General features: G+C 66.3%; 8 protein-coding genes across 8 annotated transcripts in view; 3 read left to right on the top strand and 5 right to left on the bottom strand.

Moving 5' to 3' along the window:
• Positions 1 to 598: 598 nt before the first annotated feature.
• EMIHUDRAFT_237312 (hypothetical protein) lies at positions 599 to 5,416 on the top strand (the record flags this gene model as incomplete). The annotated part of the gene is made up of 11 exons (XM_005778285.1): positions 599 to 1,343; positions 1,506 to 1,671; positions 1,762 to 2,509; positions 2,816 to 2,845; positions 3,152 to 3,812; positions 3,888 to 4,101; positions 4,240 to 4,462; positions 4,577 to 4,912; positions 4,983 to 5,140; positions 5,208 to 5,295; positions 5,405 to 5,416. The coding sequence occupies 11 exons, from the start codon at positions 599 to 601 to the stop codon at positions 5,414 to 5,416; spliced, it is 3,381 nt and encodes a 1,126-aa protein (XP_005778342.1).
• Positions 5,417 to 5,444: 28 nt separating this feature from the next.
• On the bottom strand, positions 5,445 to 6,983 carry EMIHUDRAFT_237313 (hypothetical protein; the record flags this gene model as incomplete). Its single annotated transcript, XM_005778286.1, has 1 exon — positions 5,445 to 6,983. One exon carries the CDS (start codon positions 6,981 to 6,983, stop codon positions 5,445 to 5,447), a length of 1,539 nt encoding a protein of 512 aa, XP_005778343.1.
• Positions 6,984 to 7,203: 220 nt separating this feature from the next.
• On the bottom strand, positions 7,204 to 9,009 carry EMIHUDRAFT_73777 (hypothetical protein; the record flags this gene model as incomplete). Its single annotated transcript, XM_005778287.1, has 1 exon — positions 7,204 to 9,009. A coding segment is annotated over one exon (1,806 nt), but the record flags the coding sequence as incomplete, so codon positions are not given.
• Positions 9,010 to 9,211: 202 nt separating this feature from the next.
• On the top strand, positions 9,212 to 10,273 carry EMIHUDRAFT_443537 (hypothetical protein). The gene has a single exon (XM_005778288.1). The coding sequence runs from the start codon at positions 9,235 to 9,237 to the stop codon at positions 10,003 to 10,005; it is 771 nt and encodes a 256-aa protein (XP_005778345.1). The 5' UTR covers positions 9,212 to 9,234; the 3' UTR covers positions 10,006 to 10,273.
• A 158-nt stretch (positions 10,274 to 10,431) lies between these two features.
• EMIHUDRAFT_237316 (hypothetical protein) lies at positions 10,432 to 11,788 on the bottom strand (the record flags this gene model as incomplete). Its single annotated transcript, XM_005778289.1, has 6 exons — positions 10,432 to 10,580; positions 10,792 to 10,839; positions 10,911 to 10,939; positions 11,339 to 11,412; positions 11,497 to 11,580; positions 11,666 to 11,788. The coding sequence occupies 6 exons, from the start codon at positions 11,786 to 11,788 to the stop codon at positions 10,432 to 10,434; spliced, it is 507 nt and encodes a 168-aa protein (XP_005778346.1).
• Positions 11,789 to 13,347: 1,559 nt separating this feature from the next.
• EMIHUDRAFT_115332 (hypothetical protein) lies at positions 13,348 to 14,993 on the top strand (the record flags this gene model as incomplete). The annotated part of the gene is made up of 3 exons (XM_005778290.1): positions 13,348 to 14,007; positions 14,118 to 14,189; positions 14,514 to 14,993. The coding sequence occupies 3 exons, from the start codon at positions 13,348 to 13,350 to the stop codon at positions 14,991 to 14,993; spliced, it is 1,212 nt and encodes a 403-aa protein (XP_005778347.1).
• A 678-nt stretch (positions 14,994 to 15,671) lies between these two features.
• Positions 15,672 to 16,115, bottom strand: EMIHUDRAFT_237318 (hypothetical protein; the record flags this gene model as incomplete). Its single annotated transcript, XM_005778291.1, has 1 exon — positions 15,672 to 16,115. The coding sequence occupies one exon, from the start codon at positions 16,113 to 16,115 to the stop codon at positions 15,672 to 15,674; it is 444 nt and encodes a 147-aa protein (XP_005778348.1).
• Positions 16,116 to 16,646: 531 nt separating this feature from the next.
• EMIHUDRAFT_115333 (hypothetical protein) overlaps positions 16,647 to 17,762 on the bottom strand; it is a gene marked incomplete at both ends in the record, with an annotated part of 2,206 nt that continues 1,090 nt past the window's right edge. Inside the window, one exon of the mRNA XM_005778292.1 lies at positions 16,647 to 17,642. Coding sequence (XP_005778349.1) covers positions 16,647 to 17,642 — 996 coding nt within the window. The remainder of the gene's footprint in view (positions 17,643 to 17,762) is intronic.

Consider the following 17,762-nt stretch of genomic DNA (forward strand, 5'->3'; position numbering starts at 1 on the left):
GGCCGGCCAGAAGGTGTGTGGTGACGGCACCGTGGCAGGCGTGCGGAGAAGAGCTCGCCGAACGCGAGCAGCAGATGGCCAAAGTGTACCAGCGCGAGAGCCTCGCGAGCGGGCGCAGAAGAAGCTCGCCGTGACACGATGCCGGGCGGTGGTGGTGCTCTGGCGACTGTGCACAGTGGGCAAAGTCAGGCTGCAGCAGGGCAGCACGATGGTAGTGCCCTGCTGCAGCCTGGCCTGACATGCACAGGGCGAACAGAGACACTACTATCGTCCGGCGCTCGTCACCGAATCTGGGCCAACTTCGACCGCCGCCACAGCTCGCCACGAGCACGCAGCGACAAAATGTTGACTGTACGGAAGTTGAGGCTGGTCGAGAGGAAGAGGCTGCCGTGCGAGCCGGCAGCAGGCTGGCTCGTCGTGGACTGCAGCGGCGATTCTTATGGGTTTCTCTGTTCATACTAGCGTGGACGCTACTATGGTTTACCCACATTAAGCGAGTACTCTGCACTCGCGCAGGGATTTTTATTGGCTTCCAGCACCTCCGCCCCCCACCGCTGCGTTAAACGCTGGCCGCTGGGTTGCCTCTGCGAAGGCCCCGATGGAGGACTTGCAGGTGATTGGCACGATTCAGCCATCGGAGGCGCCGCTGCACCTCGTCGGCTTTGACCCTGGAGAGGAGCTACTCTGGTCAGCGAGCCAGGCCGGCATGGTTTACGCGCACCTCATGCTCTCGGGCGCACCGCACGTTGCATTTCGGTCGGACCGGGAGATGTCGCCGGCGGTGGCGGTGTTTCCGCACAGCTCGGGGTTGGTGACGCTCACCTACGCCGCGGCACACTTCATCTCGCGCGGCGGCGTCGAGCTCGCCGAGGTGCGGCACGAGTCGCTCGGCGTCCTCTCTGCCGGAGTGATGTGCGCGAGCGGCCGGACGCCAGCCGTCGCCCTCTGCGGGGCGGGCACGGCAGACGGCACAGAGGGGAGCGGACCGAGTTTGGCGCTGATGGATCTCTCCACCGCGCAGCTCACGGTGCAGCTGCCGCTCGAGATAGTTCCGACCGTCGCTCGGTGGGAGGGTCGGTCCGGGCTGCTTGTCCTGGGCGGCGGCGACGGCCTCGCTCGCGTCTTCGACGTGCGTTCGGGCGTGAAAGCGGTCGGCGCAGCGCCGCTCTTCCCGCGCGGCGTCATCCACGACCTAGACGTGCAGGACAACTCGCTCGCCGCCAGCGCCCTCCGCGCGCAGCTGGGCCCGCTTGGCCACGATGAGTACGTCTTTGACTCGAACCTGCGCACCGCGGACCTCCGCCAGCTGTCGCGGCCCGGCGCGCAGCTCTTCTTCGCGCCCGGTGCCGCCGCGCTCCGCTGGCGCGGTTCCGCGTCCTCGCTCCTCGTCGCCTCCCCTGCAGGGGGCCTGCAGCGGCTCGAGCCGCGCGGGGGGATGACGGCGCCGTCCGAGAGCCTTCCCTGAACCTTCTGGGAAGCTTCCCATAGGCTCGACCCGCGCGGAGGGATGACGGCGCCGTCCGAGGTCGCGACCGGCGCGGCGCACCGCGGCGGCCAGCTGTGCGCGCTCAGCCTCTCCTCGTCGGGCCTGCTCGTCGCCGCTTCCGACTCGACCGGCTGCATCGACGTCTGCGCGCCCACCGAGCAGACGCAGATCGCCGTCAACTTTTCGTCTGTGCCGACCGACGGGCTAAAGCCGGCCGAGCCGCGGGCCTCCTCGGGCGAGAGCTTCCCCTGAACCCTCTGGGGAGCTCCCCATAGGCCCGAGCCGGCCGACCCGCTCCCCTTCCTCGCGTGGGGAGAGCCGCCCAGCGCGCTCGGGCTCCTCCCCGACCCGCCGCCCTACGCCGATGCCCCGCTGGCGAGCGACTGGCCCGCAAAGCAGCTCGGCAAGCGAGGCACGCGGTACGCCGAGCCGGAGGTGCTGCTCGCCACGATCCGCTCGCTGGCGCCCAAGCAGCACGTCTCCTTCGGCGCAGTGCCCGCGATCTACATCCCGAACACAGTCGGGAGGCTGCCGAATACGGCCATGCCGCCCCTCTCCCGGCTGCACAAACCCGGGATCGCGCGGGGCGGCGGCAAGGAGCACGCGCGTGCCGCCGATAGCGACGGCGGCGACGAGGAGGACCGCGCAGCCGAGGAGATGGAGCTGCCGGCCGAGTGGAGCCGCTACCGGCGGCTAAAGGTCGAGCTCGGCCAGTTCGGCCTCGCGGACGACTTTTCTTTTGAGGAGCACAACTCGACGCCGCACCTGTGCACGCTCGACGCGACGGCCGCCGGTGATGGCTATGTGAACCCGCTGCTGCTGCTTCTGTACCTGCTTCCGTGGACGCAGTCCTTCTGCCTCGGCTCGCTGAGCGCCTCCCAGTTCGCCCTCTCCGATGAGCTCGGCTTCCTCTTCCACATGATGCGCGCCTCGGCAGGCAGCTGCTGCCAGCCACGCAACTTCCACCGCGCGCTCAAGCAGAGCCGCGAGGCATCGGCCCTCCACCTGGTCGACGTGGTCGATGTGGAGGGATCCCTCCTCTCGAAGGTGCCACCCGCCGCCACCACCCCCCTCCCTCGCCCTCGGCCCCTTCGCTCCCTCTCCCCTTCGCCCACCCTTTCCTCCGTCGTCCTCGTCTGCTGCCCCGTCGCCCCCGCGCCCGCCGCGCCCCCGCGCCCGCCGCGCCCCCGCACTTCCGCGCCATCGCCATCGCCGCCGCCGCCGCCGCCATCGCCGCCGCCGCCGCCATCGCCGCCGCCGCCGCCGCCGAGGCCGCCGCCCCCCTGCCCTCCTCACCGCCCTCCTCGCCGCCGCCCTCCTCCTCACCAGGCGCCGCTCTGGTCCACCATCTGCAAGTTCGTGCCGTTCTTGCTCGAGCAGCTGCGCAGGGAGGCACGCGAGGCGAAGCTGGCGGCCGCGCGGAGCCGCGAGGAGGCGGACGCGCGCCGAGCCAAGCAGCGCGAGATGGAGATGCTTACCGGCGCCGCGGGCGGCGCCGAGGGAGGCAAGGCGTCGCTCGACGCGATGGTCGCGCGCCAGTTTGCCGCCCGGCTCGCCGCCGAGGCGGAGAAGGCCGAGGCGGCGGCCGCGCGCGCGGGCGCGGACGCGGCGGCGCGGGAGGAGTCGACACCGATCGACGCCGTTTTTGGCGCCCTCTGGCGCGAGGAGACTCGCTTCGGTGGCGACGCGGAGCCCGCCGAGACGAGGAGTGTGCAGTCGATGGTGACCAAGCTGCAGCTGCCCGGCGGGGGCGAGGGAGGCGCGCCGCCGCGCTTTGTGGAGGCGCTCGGCGCGTGCTTTTGCAGCGAGTCGACGTCGCGCGCGTGGCACGCGCCGAGCAAGACGTACCGCCGCTGCACCATGCGCAAGGTGATGATGCGCACACCCGGCGTCCTCCTTTTGCTGTGCGATGAGCTCGGCGGCAGCGTGATGGAGGAGTGGGAGGCGGCGCACGGCGAGCCGTGGCTGCCGAGTGCCTTTGGGCTATCGCTGCCGAGCGAGCGGCAGCGCGGCGTGGCGAACGCTGCTGCCGACGGCGGCGTAGGCGGGGAGTCGGAGGGGTCGGGGCTTCCCGCCGAGGAAGGAGGTGACGCCGCCACAGCAGAGCCGGCGGCGGAGGGCGTAGATGCGCCGGCTGTGCGCGCGCTCGAGGCGGGCGGCGGCGTCGGCGACGGCGAGCAGGAGTACGAGCTGCGGGGGCTGATGAGCTTCACCAGAAGCACGTTTGTCCACGCCAAGGAAGGCTCGGGCCACCTCACCCTCTCTTTCCGCGTGCCCAAGCTCGACACGCCCCCCGCACGCACGGCGGCGGCGGGCTTCGAGAGTGGTGCCGTTTCAGCAGCGGCTGCAGAGGAGAGAGCGCAGGGGGGGGAGGGAGGGCAGGGGGGGGCGTCTCTGGCAGCGGCGCCGTCGACCGCTGCAGCGGCGACCCCGTCCGTTGGGCGGGACTCGGCGGTGGCGCCTGAGTACACACCGGAGGCGGCCGCGGCGGCTTGGGACGGCGCGGCGGAGTGGTTCGTGTGGAACGACTTTGCGCTCGGGCCCGCGGCAGAGGAGGAGGTGCGGCGGGCGCACTCGCTCTGGAAGCGGCCGGCCATCGCGGTCTACACGCGGCGGTGCGACTCTCGCCCCTCTCCGGCACCGTCCGCATGGTTGACACCTCCCCGCCTCTCTAGCGCCTCCGCCTGGCACCTCCCCCCCACGGTGCCAGCCCTCCTGTTTGTCGACGTTGCTGCCCCTCCCGCTGCCCGCAGGAGCCTGGCTGTCGACCTCACAGCGCTGCCCCTCCGGCCCGCCGAGCGTATGGCTGTTGCGGCTGACATCGCGCCGGAGTATTCGCTGCTGGAGGTGCCGGCGCCTGCGGCCGGCTCAGCCATCTCTGCTGCAGGCTTCAAGCCCTCCTTCAAGCCGCTCGGCTTGTCGGAGCTTCCGCTCGCCACTGGCCAGCTCGTTGCGATCGACGCCGAGTTCATCGCCGTCTCCGAGGAGGCGCGCTTCTCAAACCCACCCCCCCACCCCCCAATTCCTCTCGTATTTCCGACTCTTCTGCTCGCAATCTCCTCCCACCCGCGCCAAGCCCGCCCCCCGCAGGTGACGCGGCGGGGCAAGCGAGGCGCCAACGTGGTGGTCAAGCCGGCGCGGCTCGCGCTTGCGCGCGTGTCTTGCGTGCGCGGCCAAGGGCCGCACCACGGCGAGGCTTTCGTCGACTCGTACATCGCCCAGGCGGAGCCGGTGGTCGACTACCTGACGCGCTTCTCTGGGCTGCGGCCGGGGGACCTCGACCCGTCCGTCTCGCCGCACCACATCACCACTATGAAGGCGGCCTACCTCAAGCTGCGCCAGCTGGTCGACGCTGGCTGCGTCTTTGTTGGGCACGGCCTCAAGAAGGACTTCGAGATGATCAACATGCGAGTGCCGCCTGAGCAGGTGCTCGACACCTCCCATACCCCTCCTAGAGATCACAACTTCATGCGCTGTCGACACTTGCTTCGGGCAGGTGCTCGACACCGTCGAGCTCTTCTGGGCGCCTGGCAAGCGCCGCATCTCGCTCCGCTTCCTTGCCTTCCACATGTGCGAAATTCACATGTCCAACCGGCTCCACGACACGCACGACTCGATCGAGGATGCGCGGACTGCCCTGCAGATCTACGACAAGTGCTCTGAGCGCACCGCGCGCACCGGACAACTTGCGGCGCGCTCAGAGCTCGAGTTGTCCTCGTAGGTACGTTGAACTTCGTGCCCAGGGGCAGGCTGTCCTCGACGCTGCGATTGATGAGCTCTACCGTGTCGGCCGAGAGATGAGCTGGGAGGTGCCGGATGCACCCGACCGACGCTAGCATTTGCTCTCGCGCTAACCCTCGCTGTTGCTGCCCGACACAACCAATGTACTTTTTTACTCCGGCCACGCCGACGGCGCAGTTTTCTTTGTAATCGAGGTATTATCAATTCTAGCAAAAAATCAAGCTCGCCGACCGGAGGAGGCAGAGAGCGCGACCTCGAGATCTGGGAGGGAGATAACACCGTCCTGGTCGGCGTCACAGACGCGAAACAGGGCGTGCGCGAAGGATGGCTCCGCCGAGCGAGTTCCCGCCTCGCCCACGACAATACTGCAGCTCTTGAGAGCCTCCCTGAACGCGCGAAGCCCCAGCGTCGGCCAAAGGCCATCTTGGCCAGGCACCGCGCCGAGGTCGCTCATGCCGCGGCGGGCTGCCACCTGAAGCTCCTCTTCTTCGGTCTTTGGTCTCCGTGGCACAACCTGCCTTTGCACAGGGCTACGCTTGCGTCGCCACTCACCCTTTTGAGGCGGTTGTGGCACCGGGATAGATTCAAGCCAGCGCTCGCGGGCAAGAGCGAGCCACCGCCTGCAAGCCTTGGTGTGCAGCTCCCGAGGCCACTGTTGAGCCCACTCCAGCTTACCCGACGGGGACATGACGGCCGTGTTCTCCCGCAGGCTCCGGATGAAGCGCACATAGTCAGCCACCTTGACCGAGTTGGTCCAGAGATCTGCGAGCTCGAACACGGACTCAAAGAACATATCGAACGTCAGGGCCGGCTGCCCTCGCCCGTCGCTCTTAAAGTCAGCCATCGCCGTCTCCCAGGCCAGCGACTCGTCAAACTCGTTACCCTCGGTGCTCATCACAAACGCAAAGGCTGACCTGTGGTAGTCGAGGTACTCGCACGCTGGCATCCTCCCACCGTCGGTCGCCACAACCTCCCAGAGCTGTTGAATCTGCTTTCTAATCTCTGGCTTGAACCTCAACCAGCGCCGCTTCGCCTTCAACTCAGGCGTCTCAAAATCCCCCTCCGCTGTTAGCCCCGAGGCGGCAACCGACGACGGCTCGGCGAGCTGACTCTTAGACGGACCAGTAGCTGCGCTCCTGCTCGATTCGAGCAAGCGCAGGCCGGGAAAGCGGTCGTCGTACAGAGACGGCTTCTTTGCGGCGCCGCTAGCATGCAGCAGCGCGCACGACCCACGAGGCGGGCTCGGGCTCGCATCGGTCCTCGTGAGCGCGCCGCTAGCATGCAGCAGCACGCACGACCCACGAGGCGGGCTCGGGCTTGCATCCGTCCTCGTGAGCAGGCCACGTCCGAACTGTCCGAGCTTGGTGGACAGGTTTGCCAGCCCACCGGCGCTGTCCACCTCTCCAGCCTGCCCGGCCGCGTCTCCTTCGCACTGGTGGGCGGGCCGGGGACTAAGCTCCGACTTCTCTCGCTGGAACCACTTCCAGCCGTGGTCCATTGCAATGGTGAGCCGGGCCATGGAGGAGCGCCTCGGCCGGCCAGGCGGCGGATGCTCAGGAGTGCGGTGTGTTTTGATGGGTGGAAGCTGCACATCCTCGTTGCTCGTCGTCGATGTTCTCTTCAGCCGATTTAGCACCCGGCCGATGGAAGAGCGCCGGTTGCTGGCTGAACAGCGAGCTGGCGGCGGCGACACGGCAGGCGCAGACGCATGGCCGAAGGCGTCCTCGATCTGTTGGATGAAGGTCGGTCGCCGCATATGCACATACGCGCGGTGTGTCGGTTTTGCTTTCGCGTGATAGGCGGGGAGAAGTTTGCACTCTTCGGACAGTTACTGATTCGTCTTTTTACGAACATCAGGACCCCCACACATCAGGACCCCCCCCCCCCCCCGTTTCCGCTCCCCAATACGTACACCACGGCAGCGGCCAAGAGCAAATGAAGCTCTCACGTAGACTACAGAAGAGAAAGTGTTCACGCTAGTCGGTGGAGGTCAGCAAGCAAACGCCACGCAACGTCCATTTGGACGGTGCATCGTCCACTCGCAAGTCCACCGACGTGACGTAATTGAGGCCAGTGCGCTTGGGTGCTTTGTAGACAGGGCAGGTGTAGAGAGACTTCTTGTCGCTCGCCTTGCTGGCCTGCGCGCCCGTGATCCACAGCACAGGCAGGGGCGAAAAGAGCACCTTCGGATCTGAGTCCGTCAGTCGATCCTTAGGCTTATCCCATTTGGCACCATCCAAGTAGAGGCCGTACACGTAGATTCCCTCCTCCGGCGCCTTGCGCACCTCGTCCTTCTCCTGCTTGAGCACTTCCGAGTGGTCGATGACGTCGTCCAGCGCCCAGCCGTCCTTGTTGTGCTTCCTGCAAACCTCTTGCCGGTTGGCCGTCAGGAACCCCGTCGGGTTGAAGAAGCCGAGGAGCCAAAAGCAGAGTGGGCGCCCATTCTGCAGCCATGCAGTGAACTGCTCCGCCCGCTTCAGGATGTTGGCAAACCACACTCCCATGTTTGGCGAGACAAGCTGCGACACCTTCACCCACTTGGACGGGACTCGTGCCATGAACAGCGCATCGAGCATGTCGATAAGCTCCGGAGTCATGACAATCGTACCCGCGATGGCAAGCTTGAGGTTGACGAGCATCGACCGCACGGCCTTGAGAAGCTGCTGCAGCTTGTCAATCTCCTGCTTGAGGCAGATGTTGAGGGGCTTGCCCATCCCGCCCAAGGCCTTGATGCCGTCCTTGACATCGTCGGCCCGGTAGTCGGGCGGCAGCTTCGACTGGAGATCCTCCACCATATTGAGAACAACCTCCTCGCGCGTCAGGCCGCCGCCCCCGCCGCCCTCCTTTGGCTGCACATCCAGGATAGTGTCCAGCTGCTGCTTGGTCTGCAGCGTGCGATACGCCAAGTCGGCGTTCGAGTGCAGCCCAAAGATCTCGGGATCGTCGACCAGGGAGAGAGTTTCGATGTACTTGCGGTAATGGTCTACGTCCGTGCCGGGCATGCCAGGTCGGTTCGCAGGGATGATGTACGCCCCGGGCATGCCCTTGTGAAACTCAAAGTCAGCGTCGAGGCAAGTCTGCGTAAGCCAGGCCTTACCGTACGTGTTGAAGAGGCGGCGGTCCCAATCGTCGGTGATGCGGCCGCCGTACTGGACGTCGCACACCATATAGTTGACGGTGATCCAGTCGACCGGCCGCTTCTTCGACTCGACGTCACCGAGATGGTTCTGCATGAACTGCACCGAGGCGGAGAGGTCGGACTGGTTGAACTCGTAGGGCACGTTGAAGCCGAGCGGCCCAAACTTGCGCCGCTCCTGCACGATTGTGTGCATGAAGCAGAGCGCATACAGCATGACGCGCCATTGCGGCTGCGACACCGAGTCGAGCATGTCTTGGTTTATCCACGCGTAAGAGTTTTTTAGCCCGGCTTTGATCCCTGCGGGCGCCTCGTTTGTCATCTTGATCGACATTTGAAGCAGGCCGATCGGGAAGCGCGGGTGCGGCTCTGCGGAGATCCAGAGGCGGAAGGTCGGCGCCGGGTCTTGCTCGAGCTTGAGCAGCCACTGCTCCACCTCGCTCATAAAGCCGAGGCCGAGGTGGCAATTCTGCAGCAGCACCCAATCGCCCGAGGCCGTCCCTGTCGCGAGCAGCTTCCGCGCCGCTGGCTCCTGGCCCTGGCCCAGCGAGATCATCAGCACCTGCCGCTTCCGTTTCTTCGCGAGGTCGGTGATGATGCCGGTCGGGTCCGCGCCCATGGAGAGGAGCGCGATGGTAGGTACTCGCGCGGGTTCTTTTGCCCGTGCCCAATGTAAAGAAAGAAAGAAAACAGACAAGGCAAGGGAGGGAGGGGGGGGTCAGTCAGTCAGTGACAGTGTCACACACCTCCGCGTGGGGGGGTTCGTTTCAAAATTCTTTTGCCTGTATTAGTGCCAGTGCGCGCCAGTCCCGTGCCTGCGTGTAAAATTCTTTTGCCAAGCCGCAAGCCCATCTGGAGGCTGCCGAACAACATGGCCAGCGCGCTCGATTATACGCTCCCGGTCGGCGCGCACGGAACGGGCGCGGCCGACCGCCTGGCGCCGCAGCTGCTGGACGCGGCGCCGATGCTGCCTGACCCGAGCGAGCGCTGCCCCGGCGTCGAGAAGCATGTGCGGATGCTGCACGGCACGACGACGCTCGCCTTCAAGTACCAGGGCGGGGTGGTGGTCGCCGTCGACTCGCGCGCGTCGGCGGGCGCGTACATCGCGTCGCAGACCGTGAAGAAGGTCATCGAGATCAACCCCTTCCTGCTCGGCACCATGGCCGGCGGCGCGGCAGACTGCTCCTACTGGGAGCGCTACCTCGGCATGCGCTGCCGCATGTTTGAGCTGGACCAGAAGAAGCGCATCTCGGTGGCCGCCGCCTCCAAGATCCTCTCCAACATCACGCACTCGTACAAGGGGTACGGCCTCTCGATGGGCACGATGATTTGCGGCTGGGACGAGTCGGGCCCACAGATTTACTACGTCGACTCGGACGGCGACCGGCTGCACCACCACCTCTTCTCGGTGGGGTCGGGGTCGACGTTTGCGTATGGCGTGCTGGACACGGGCTACCGGTACGACCTGACCAAGGACGAGGCGCTCGCCCTGGCCCAGCGCTCCATCTTCGCGGCCACCTACCGCGACGCCTACTCTGGTGGCACGGTGCGGGTATACCACATCGACCAGAAGGGCTGGCAGCGCATGTCCGAGACCGACTCGATGGAGCTGTACTTTAAGTTCAGGCAGGAAAAGGCGTGAGCAAGGCGAGGCGAGGCGAGGGGCGGCGGGAGGGGGCAGCGCTCGTCTCCGGACTCCGCACATGCGGGCGGGCGCGCCCGCGCGCGCGCGCCGGGAAAGCGAAACCCAACAGGGGCAGCCGCGCTGGAATTGCCCGGGCTGCATAAAATATGTTTGACAGCCCCTTGGAGTGTGTCTCACAAGGCGCCGTAGATGTGCGCTCTACTAGTGTGAGACAGCAGGTCTGCCGCCTGTGGCCTGAAATTCAACGGTCAGACACAGATATAATAAACAGATATATTACACAATACACGTCCGACAGACCAGGAGGTGACAGGGCCGGGCTGAAACGATCTAAAAAACGTGCGTTCGAGACAGCAGACACCGCAGCCTTATTTCGTCGTCCACGACCACACGTCGCGCGGTCGTCATACACAAAGCCGTACTCTAGCTTTCATACCACACACCGCGCATGTGCACAACATGAATCATGATCATGTGCATGCATATGTGCACACCAGTCGAGCCCGCCGCGGCCCGCCCACCTTCCAGGCGCCACAGTGGGTGCGCCGCGCCACGCCGCCACATCAGAAATCCTAAGCTATGCCGCGCATCTTCCAACAAACACGTCCGTCGCCGGCTGCGCAGCGCTACCTCTCCTCCTTCCGCCGCTCCAGCCGCTCCGCGTCCGGCTCGCCGCGCCGCGCCGCGAAAGCGCCCGCCCCCGCCTCGGCCAGCGCCTCGAGCGCCTGGGCCGCAGGGTGGGGCGGTCAGGTGTCGGGGGGCGGGGAGTCGTGGACGGCAAACGGCGGCACGCCTCCTCCTCGGTGAGGCGGTGCTTCGTCCAGTAGGCTCCTGGGGGCGGTGGGAGGGGTGCGGCTTGGGTGGAGGTGGACACAGTCCCTCGCAGCGCCTAGCCAGCGGACCGTCCAGGTGGAGCACGGGGATGTCGTACCTCCGGTGGGGGGAGGAGGGGTTGGTACTTGACGGCGAAAAGCGGCAGTGGGGCGGTAGCAGCCGCGGCTGGGAGGGGAGGCTGGAAGCAACTTGGCTGGGGAGGCTGTGGCAACACGGCCCGTTGTCTCTGTGTGTGTCTCCGTGTGTGGCTCCGTGTGTCTCCGTGTGCCTTGGTGTGTCTCCGTGTGCCTCCGTGTGGCTCCGTGTGGCTCCGTGTGGCTCCGTGTGGCTCCGTGTGGCTCGGTGAGTGTCTCTGCCGCGTGCCGCGTGCGCGTGCGCGTGCGCGTGCGCGTGCGCGTGCGCGCGTGGCGTGCGCGCGTGGCGTGCGTGGCGTGCGTGCGTCGTGCGTGTGTGCGTGTGTGCGTGTGTGCGTGTGTGCGTGTCGAAAAGGACACACTTGTACTTTGCGAGCCACTGCGCGTGATCCTCGTCGGTGATGTCGACCGCCTCGAGCGAGTGGGGTGCTCGATCCTGCCAGTGGCGGACGAGCGGCGGAAAGCGACGTGGGAGGCAGGTGCCGCCGCACCGCAGGCTCGCTGCGTCAGAGCGGCGCACCGTCACGCCACGCAGCACATCGCGGACCTTATCGCAGAGGGTGCAGCCCTCCTTGGTGAAGAGGCGCACGGCGGGCACGTCCGCCTACGACGCGGGGTGTGTGGTCATGCCGTGTGTGTTGGGCGTGGCTCGCGGCGAGATGTGCCTGTGCATAGATGACGCCGCTGACGGATGCCATCAGCCTGCAGCCACGGCTCTGCCGTAGCGCCGGGCCGGCCAGTAGCGGGCGCGAGGCGAGCCGGGTGGCGGCGAAGACGGAGATGGTAGCGGTGTAGAGGAGTCCGGAGGGCATGCACTTGGTCAATGCTCGTTGCGGGTGGCCAGAACCAAGAAAAGTCGAACGCCACTCTCCCCGGCCGGAGTGTAGGTCCTGATAACTGCACTCCAAGTGCTCCAAGTGCTCTCTCTCTCCGCTTGGGTTGTCTGTTTTCTCTCTCTCTCTCTCTCTCTCTCTCTCTCTCTCTCTCTCTCTCTCTCTCTCTCTCTCTCTCTGCTCTCTCTCTCTCTCTCTCTCTCTCTCTCTCTCTCTCTCTCTCTCGCTCGCTCGCTCGCTCGCTCGCTCGCTTCCTCGCTCCGCCACGACATTCTTTTTTCGGTCGATGAACCCACCACACCTTTATGGGCGGGGCGGCGCGGCGGCGGATGGGGTAATTAATTATTTGTTAATTAATTATTACTTAATAATCATCGGACGGCGGCGCGGCGCGGCGGCGGGCGGGGCGGAGCGGGGCGGCGAGACCATCTGCAGTTACCGGGCCTCTCGTCATTGGAGAGCGGCAATGGTCGCGCCGCCCTCGACTCAAGGGGCTGCCTTCCACCGTCGCTGCTCTCAGGCCGGGGGAGCTCCGTTCCTCGCGGAACGGGAGCAGGCCCCTCCTTGCCCGGTCTGCGAAGCAGGGCGGTGGTCGTGCCATCTTCGATTCACAACGACCACGCCGCAATCGTCGCCGGCGCGCGACACGATCTCGTCGGCCGGACTGTCCTCGTCGAGTGTGTGCCGCCAAGGCGGGACGCACTCGCAGGGACGGTGGCGACGAGACGCGGCTCGAGGGGCGGCTCCCGCGAAGGCACGGCTGGCAACCGTGGCGCGGGGCTCTTCCTCTAAAAGTCGGGTATGGCTCCGCCCGCAACTCTCTCGCTGACACGCGCGCGCCCGTCGACCTTACGACGGGTGCGCTGCGGTCGCACGCCTCCCCAAGTCGTATGCCACGGCGTGCGATCTAGAATCAGCACACGCGCCTCTGCTTGCATACACTCATACAATGAACTGACATCTCCCATGAGTGCGAGTTAGGGCTAGTAGTAGGCCGCTAGCCTGTGAGGAGGGCGTCCATAGACACCTCACTAGACCCCACACACGGTCTCGTCCGTGCCCCGCCGGCCGGAGAGATTGCTGGAGGTAGAGCAAGCCTGCTCTAGCCTCGCATATCACTTCCTGTTGTCTGTTGTTTGTTGTGCCCTTGTTTGTTCTCTTGGCACCTTGGAGTGCTGGGGGGGGCAACAGGGAGGATGTGGCCTTGAGTTATGTGTACGCCTACTCAGGGTGTGTGGCAGCCCGCTGGCTGTGTGTCTTGTGAGCCTGTTTGTGTCTGTGTGTCGCTCGTGCGTGTCGTCATCATCTGTCCGGCGTCCACCCATACCGCGTTGGTGTCCAGTCCGAGCCTGGCTGTTCTTCATTCACCTTTCTACCTACCTACCTACCTTTATCTATGTTTGGAAGTCTAAAAGAAAGAAAGACAACAGCAACCCAGTGGCGTCGCGAAAAGAAATCGTTAAAATCCCTGTGTGGTGGCGGCGTGCCGTTCTCGCCGTGGGGTTTTGTTTCTTTCGAAAAGAAATCGGGCGAGCTCAATGTCCGAGCAGCTGCTGGCGCGTGGCGTCTCGCCGGCGCTGCTGCTCCTGCTCGCCGGCGGCGTCGCCGGCGAATGGACGGGCCACCTTGGCCTGTCGTTCGAGTCGGACAGGAAGGTCGAGGAGCGGACGATGCTCTGTCCATCGGGCTTCATCACCGGGCTCAAGGTGCGGCAGGGGCGTGACGAACGCTCAGACATCGACACGTACGACTTCCAGCTGCAGTGCGGTCGGCGGTGGTCGGCCTGGACGGGGATGACGTTCACGGGGCTGCGGCAGGAGAAGGCCTTCGAGTGCCCCATGAAGATGCACATGACGGGGCTCGAGGTGACCAAGGGCCGGAGGGAGTGGGGCGACGTCGACACCTATGACTTCAAGCTGCAGTGCTCTGGCGTGTGGCAGGAGTACATGGGGCTGGGCGTCTCGTCGGCCAAGGAGCGTGCGGCCAAGGAGTGCCCCTCCGGCACCATGGCGTGGGGTTGGAAGGCGTTCCGCGGCTTTGTCAAGCGCGGCGACCAGGACTACTACAACTTTGACCTCAACTGCAAGCCGGCAGCGGACTCGCAGCAGGCGGTCCGCAAGACGCCCAGTCCGCGCGAGATTGGGCTCTCGCCCAACGTCTTCCTCTGGTCCGCCAAGGACGTCGGCACTTGGCTCGGCGTGCTCGGCCTCGGCGACTACAGCGCTGCGTTTGAGGCGCGGGGCACGGGCTGGGCGGGAGGTTGGGACGGCGACGGCGGCGAGGTGAGGTCGCTCCGCCCCCCGCGCAGGCGAACAAGCTGCAGGGCGACGTCATTTTCCTGCTGCTCGAGTCGCACCTGCAGGACCTCGGCATGCGCAAGGTTGGCGACAGGCGCCGCGCCTCTGCGGGAGGGTGAGGCTCGCCCCGACCCCCTCGGCCCAGCCCGCGCGCGGTCGCCGCCGCAGGCTCTACTTCATGGAGGAGCTGACGCAGCTGCACGACTCGACCAACGCGTGGGCAAAGGCGCTGGGCACGCCGCTCAGCTCGACGCGCAGACTGCCCAACCTGCACAAGGCGGGGCTGCCGGCAGAGGCGCGCGCCTCCCTCGGCCTCGCGCCTCCCTCCGCCTCGCCACTCCTCGCCGCTTCGCCCGCTCGGCCTCACGCGGCGGACGCTTCGCAAGGTCGTCTCGTGGTCCGTCAAGGAGGTCGTGCGGTGGGTCGAGGCGCTCGGGCTGCACGAGTGGGCGCCTCTCTTCCTCTCGCACCGCGTGCAGGGCGACGTGATGTTCTCGCTAACCGAGGTGACGCTCAAGGAGATGGGCATGGCGCGGATCGGCGACCGTCTCTTCACCGTCGACTGCCTCCAGTCCCTCTACGAGGAGCTCACCTCGTGGAAGAAGCGGCGCGAGACGGTGCAGGCGACCGTCGACCCGGCGAGGCTGCTCGGCGGAGGGGCGTCGGCCGCGCCGCAGGGCGGGGTCACATCCGCCGGGCGGGGCTACGCGACGGCGAGCCCCTCCGGCGCCGGCGCGGGGAGCGCCGGCACGGGCGGCGGGCGCGGGTCCGCGGGCGCGGGCGCATCGTCGGTGCTGCAGCAGCTGCTTGCGCAGGGGTTTAGCCTGCAGGAGGTGTATGCCCTCGCAAAGTCGCGGCCCGATCTGGCTGCGAAGCTCGGTCTCTAGCCGTGGCGCGGCCGACTTGTGCTTGCAACCGGTTGCCACCCACACGACCTCTTTCTTGCGCCGGGGTGCGGAGTGGGTTTTGCTTGTCCATGTCGCGGCGAGCGGAGACGGTTACTGAGTCACTTACACACTGCCATATTGCGCCCCATATTTGTCCCGCATGATGCCCAGTACTTAAGCGGGTAAGAGAGCGTTTAAGTCACGTACAGAACAAAATGAGTTTTCGACGATCACCCACGCGCGCGCCGCCAGGCTCAGCTGGGCCAGGCCGCCCAGGATCGCGGCGCCCCTCCTGCGTCCTGGGACCTGGCTCGCCGGTCCCCGCGAGAGACGGTGGTCGGTGCGCGCGAAAGGAGTAGGGGCCTTTGTGCCGCGCACTCTGTCTCTCGCCCACAATCGCCTTTTCACGCGGTGGCGGGCGGGGCGTCACGTCCGGTCGCCTGTGTCCTCGGGCCGCCAACTCGCAACGGAACCAAGCCGAATTCTCGGTGCATGTGTGATGTGAGAGCACCGCCAACGAGCGCTCGTTCGCGGCGCTGTCGTTGGGTCCGCGCCGCGAGTGCCACAACACAGTCCACATGCCGTATCGTGGTGCCCCCTCTCACTCCTGTCCCCTGCCTTTGCCGCGGGCGCTTGATGGCCACGAATGCAAGGATTTGGTTCTTGTGATCCTCGTCCTCACGACTGCTCTCGCTCGAGCACGGCCAGCAGCACGCTCTGGTCGCGCGAGCGCCGTGGCGCATCGCAGCACTGCGCACGGAACTCAGAGCATAGTGTTTGCAGCTTGGCTGCGTCGTCGAAGGTTGCCACCGAAAAGGCCCGCTGCCGCTCCTCCAGCTCCGACAGCTTTTCTTGGTGGGTGCCACGCAGACCGGAAAGCGTGCTGCGGAGCACGGCGCGCTCCCTTTCGTAGCGCGCAATGTCCTGGCGCAGGCCGGCCAGCTCGCCCGATAGCCGCCTGGCGTTGTCCTCCTGCCTCTCTCTCTCTGCGACGTCGGCCGCGACCTGGCTGCGCAGGTGGTCTCGCGCCGCGACCGCGTGCTGGAGGGCCCGCTGTTTCTCGGCGAGGAGCTCTCGGTTCACGGCCGACTGGCTCTTGAGCCCCTGAATCCTCGAGAGCATTGAGAGAGACATTTCAGCCGGAGGATGTTGGTTGCTGACAGAGAAAGCGTGTGCCGGGTAACCCGCGCACGGGGAAGCTTCACGGGTTCGAGTCGCCAAACATTAAGCAGCGGAGGTGTGCCGAGGGGGACCGGGAGGCGGTAAGCCGTCGTCGCCCGGCGCTGCATGCAGCACCGTGGCGATGGCGCTAAGAGGTTCCTCTTTTCCGCGCCCCCCCCGCAAGGCGCGCGATACACAACAAGCGCTGAATGCTCCCCTGCAATGGCGCAGGAGAAGACGTGCTTATAGCCCCCCGCCCCAAGGGTGGGGGTGGCGTGCCATCCTCCCATCCCTCCTTTGTTCTGTTTTTCTTTTTTCCCGGGCCGCCAGGCCCTGGATGTGCGGTTACTGACTGCACTCCAACCAAGCAAGTGCTCCAAGTGCCCCCCGCGGTAAAGCGCGGAGCGAGCGCAGTTCAAAATATACCGCACGGCGCGGTGGCGGGGCCGAAGGAGCTCTACCAACATGCAAAAGTTACTGCGTGGCCGTATGTCAGAGCAGCTCGACATCCGACGGCTCGGCGCCACGAGCGCGATCGACGCCGGCCGCCCTCACGGCGGTCCCCATCGCCCACGACCTCCACTCGACGAGCTCGGCCGCGTCGCAGTGGGCCCGCAGCTGCTCGACCAGGGCGAGCTGGAAGGGGAGGTAGAAGCGGTGGAGTAGTTGCGCGACGGCGGCCGGGAGGGGAGGCTTGCCGCCGCCCGGCCGGGTGCCGTGAAGCACGCGTGGCCCGTCCAGCAGTGGCCCCCACTCTCGCTCGCTAGCGGGCAGCGGTAGCCCCAGGAAGGGGAGCACCCGCCCGAGGACGGCTCGCGGCGAGGCAAAGTACTCCTCGGAGCGGAGCGGCAGCAGGTGTGCGAACTCCCTCCGCCAGTGCGGCAGGAACAGGGCGTACAGCCCTTTGATCAGCTGGTCCGCGTGGTAAAAGGTCTCCTCGTTCTCGCGCGTGAGCGACTCGAAGCACAGCGCGCAGTCCTCGGCACCGAAGCGGGCCGTGCAGCGCTCAAAGGCGGAGACCGACTCGTTGGCCCACGCCAGCTCGCCTGCCGAGTCAGAGCCGAGCTCTGCGTACCTCCTGCGGTAGTGGACGTAGTTGTAAAAGGCGGCGTGCATCCGCTCGGCTGGCCGCCGCAGGAGGAGGACGAGCCGTGGCTCGAAGGAGCCGTACACCGCCCGCATCAGGGTCGGCGGCTGCAAGCGGAGGCCCGCGCGCCTCGCGACCGCCGCCTCGGCCGCGCGCGCCTCGGGCATCCTCCGCCTCATGCACTCGCGGTGTGGCAGCGCGAGCTTGGCCGCGGCGCTCCTGCCGTTGCACTCGCGCCAGAAGCCGCCCATCGCCTCGACGTACGCCGTGTTGAACTTTTCTTGATGGACCCACACAAAGTGGAAGGTGACTGGCGACGCCTCGCCAATCAGCCGGCCTGCCGACGCCTCGCCGACCGCGGGAGCGAGCGCTCGCAGGTACTCGGACCACGTTGGGTGCACCTGCGAGTAGAAGGAGTGCGCCACTCGCGAGGAGCGGGCCAGCTTGGCAACGCTGGGGTGGGCCTCGAGACGCGAGTACAGGTCGAGAACGCCGGCCTGGTACACTCCCAGCAGGTAGAA

The sequence above is a fragment of the Emiliania huxleyi genome (assembly GCF_000372725.1).
Source record: "Emiliania huxleyi CCMP1516 unplaced genomic scaffold EMIHUscaffold_248, whole genome shotgun sequence".
In the NCBI taxonomy this organism is placed as follows: Eukaryota; Haptophyta; order Isochrysidales; family Noelaerhabdaceae; genus Emiliania; species Emiliania huxleyi.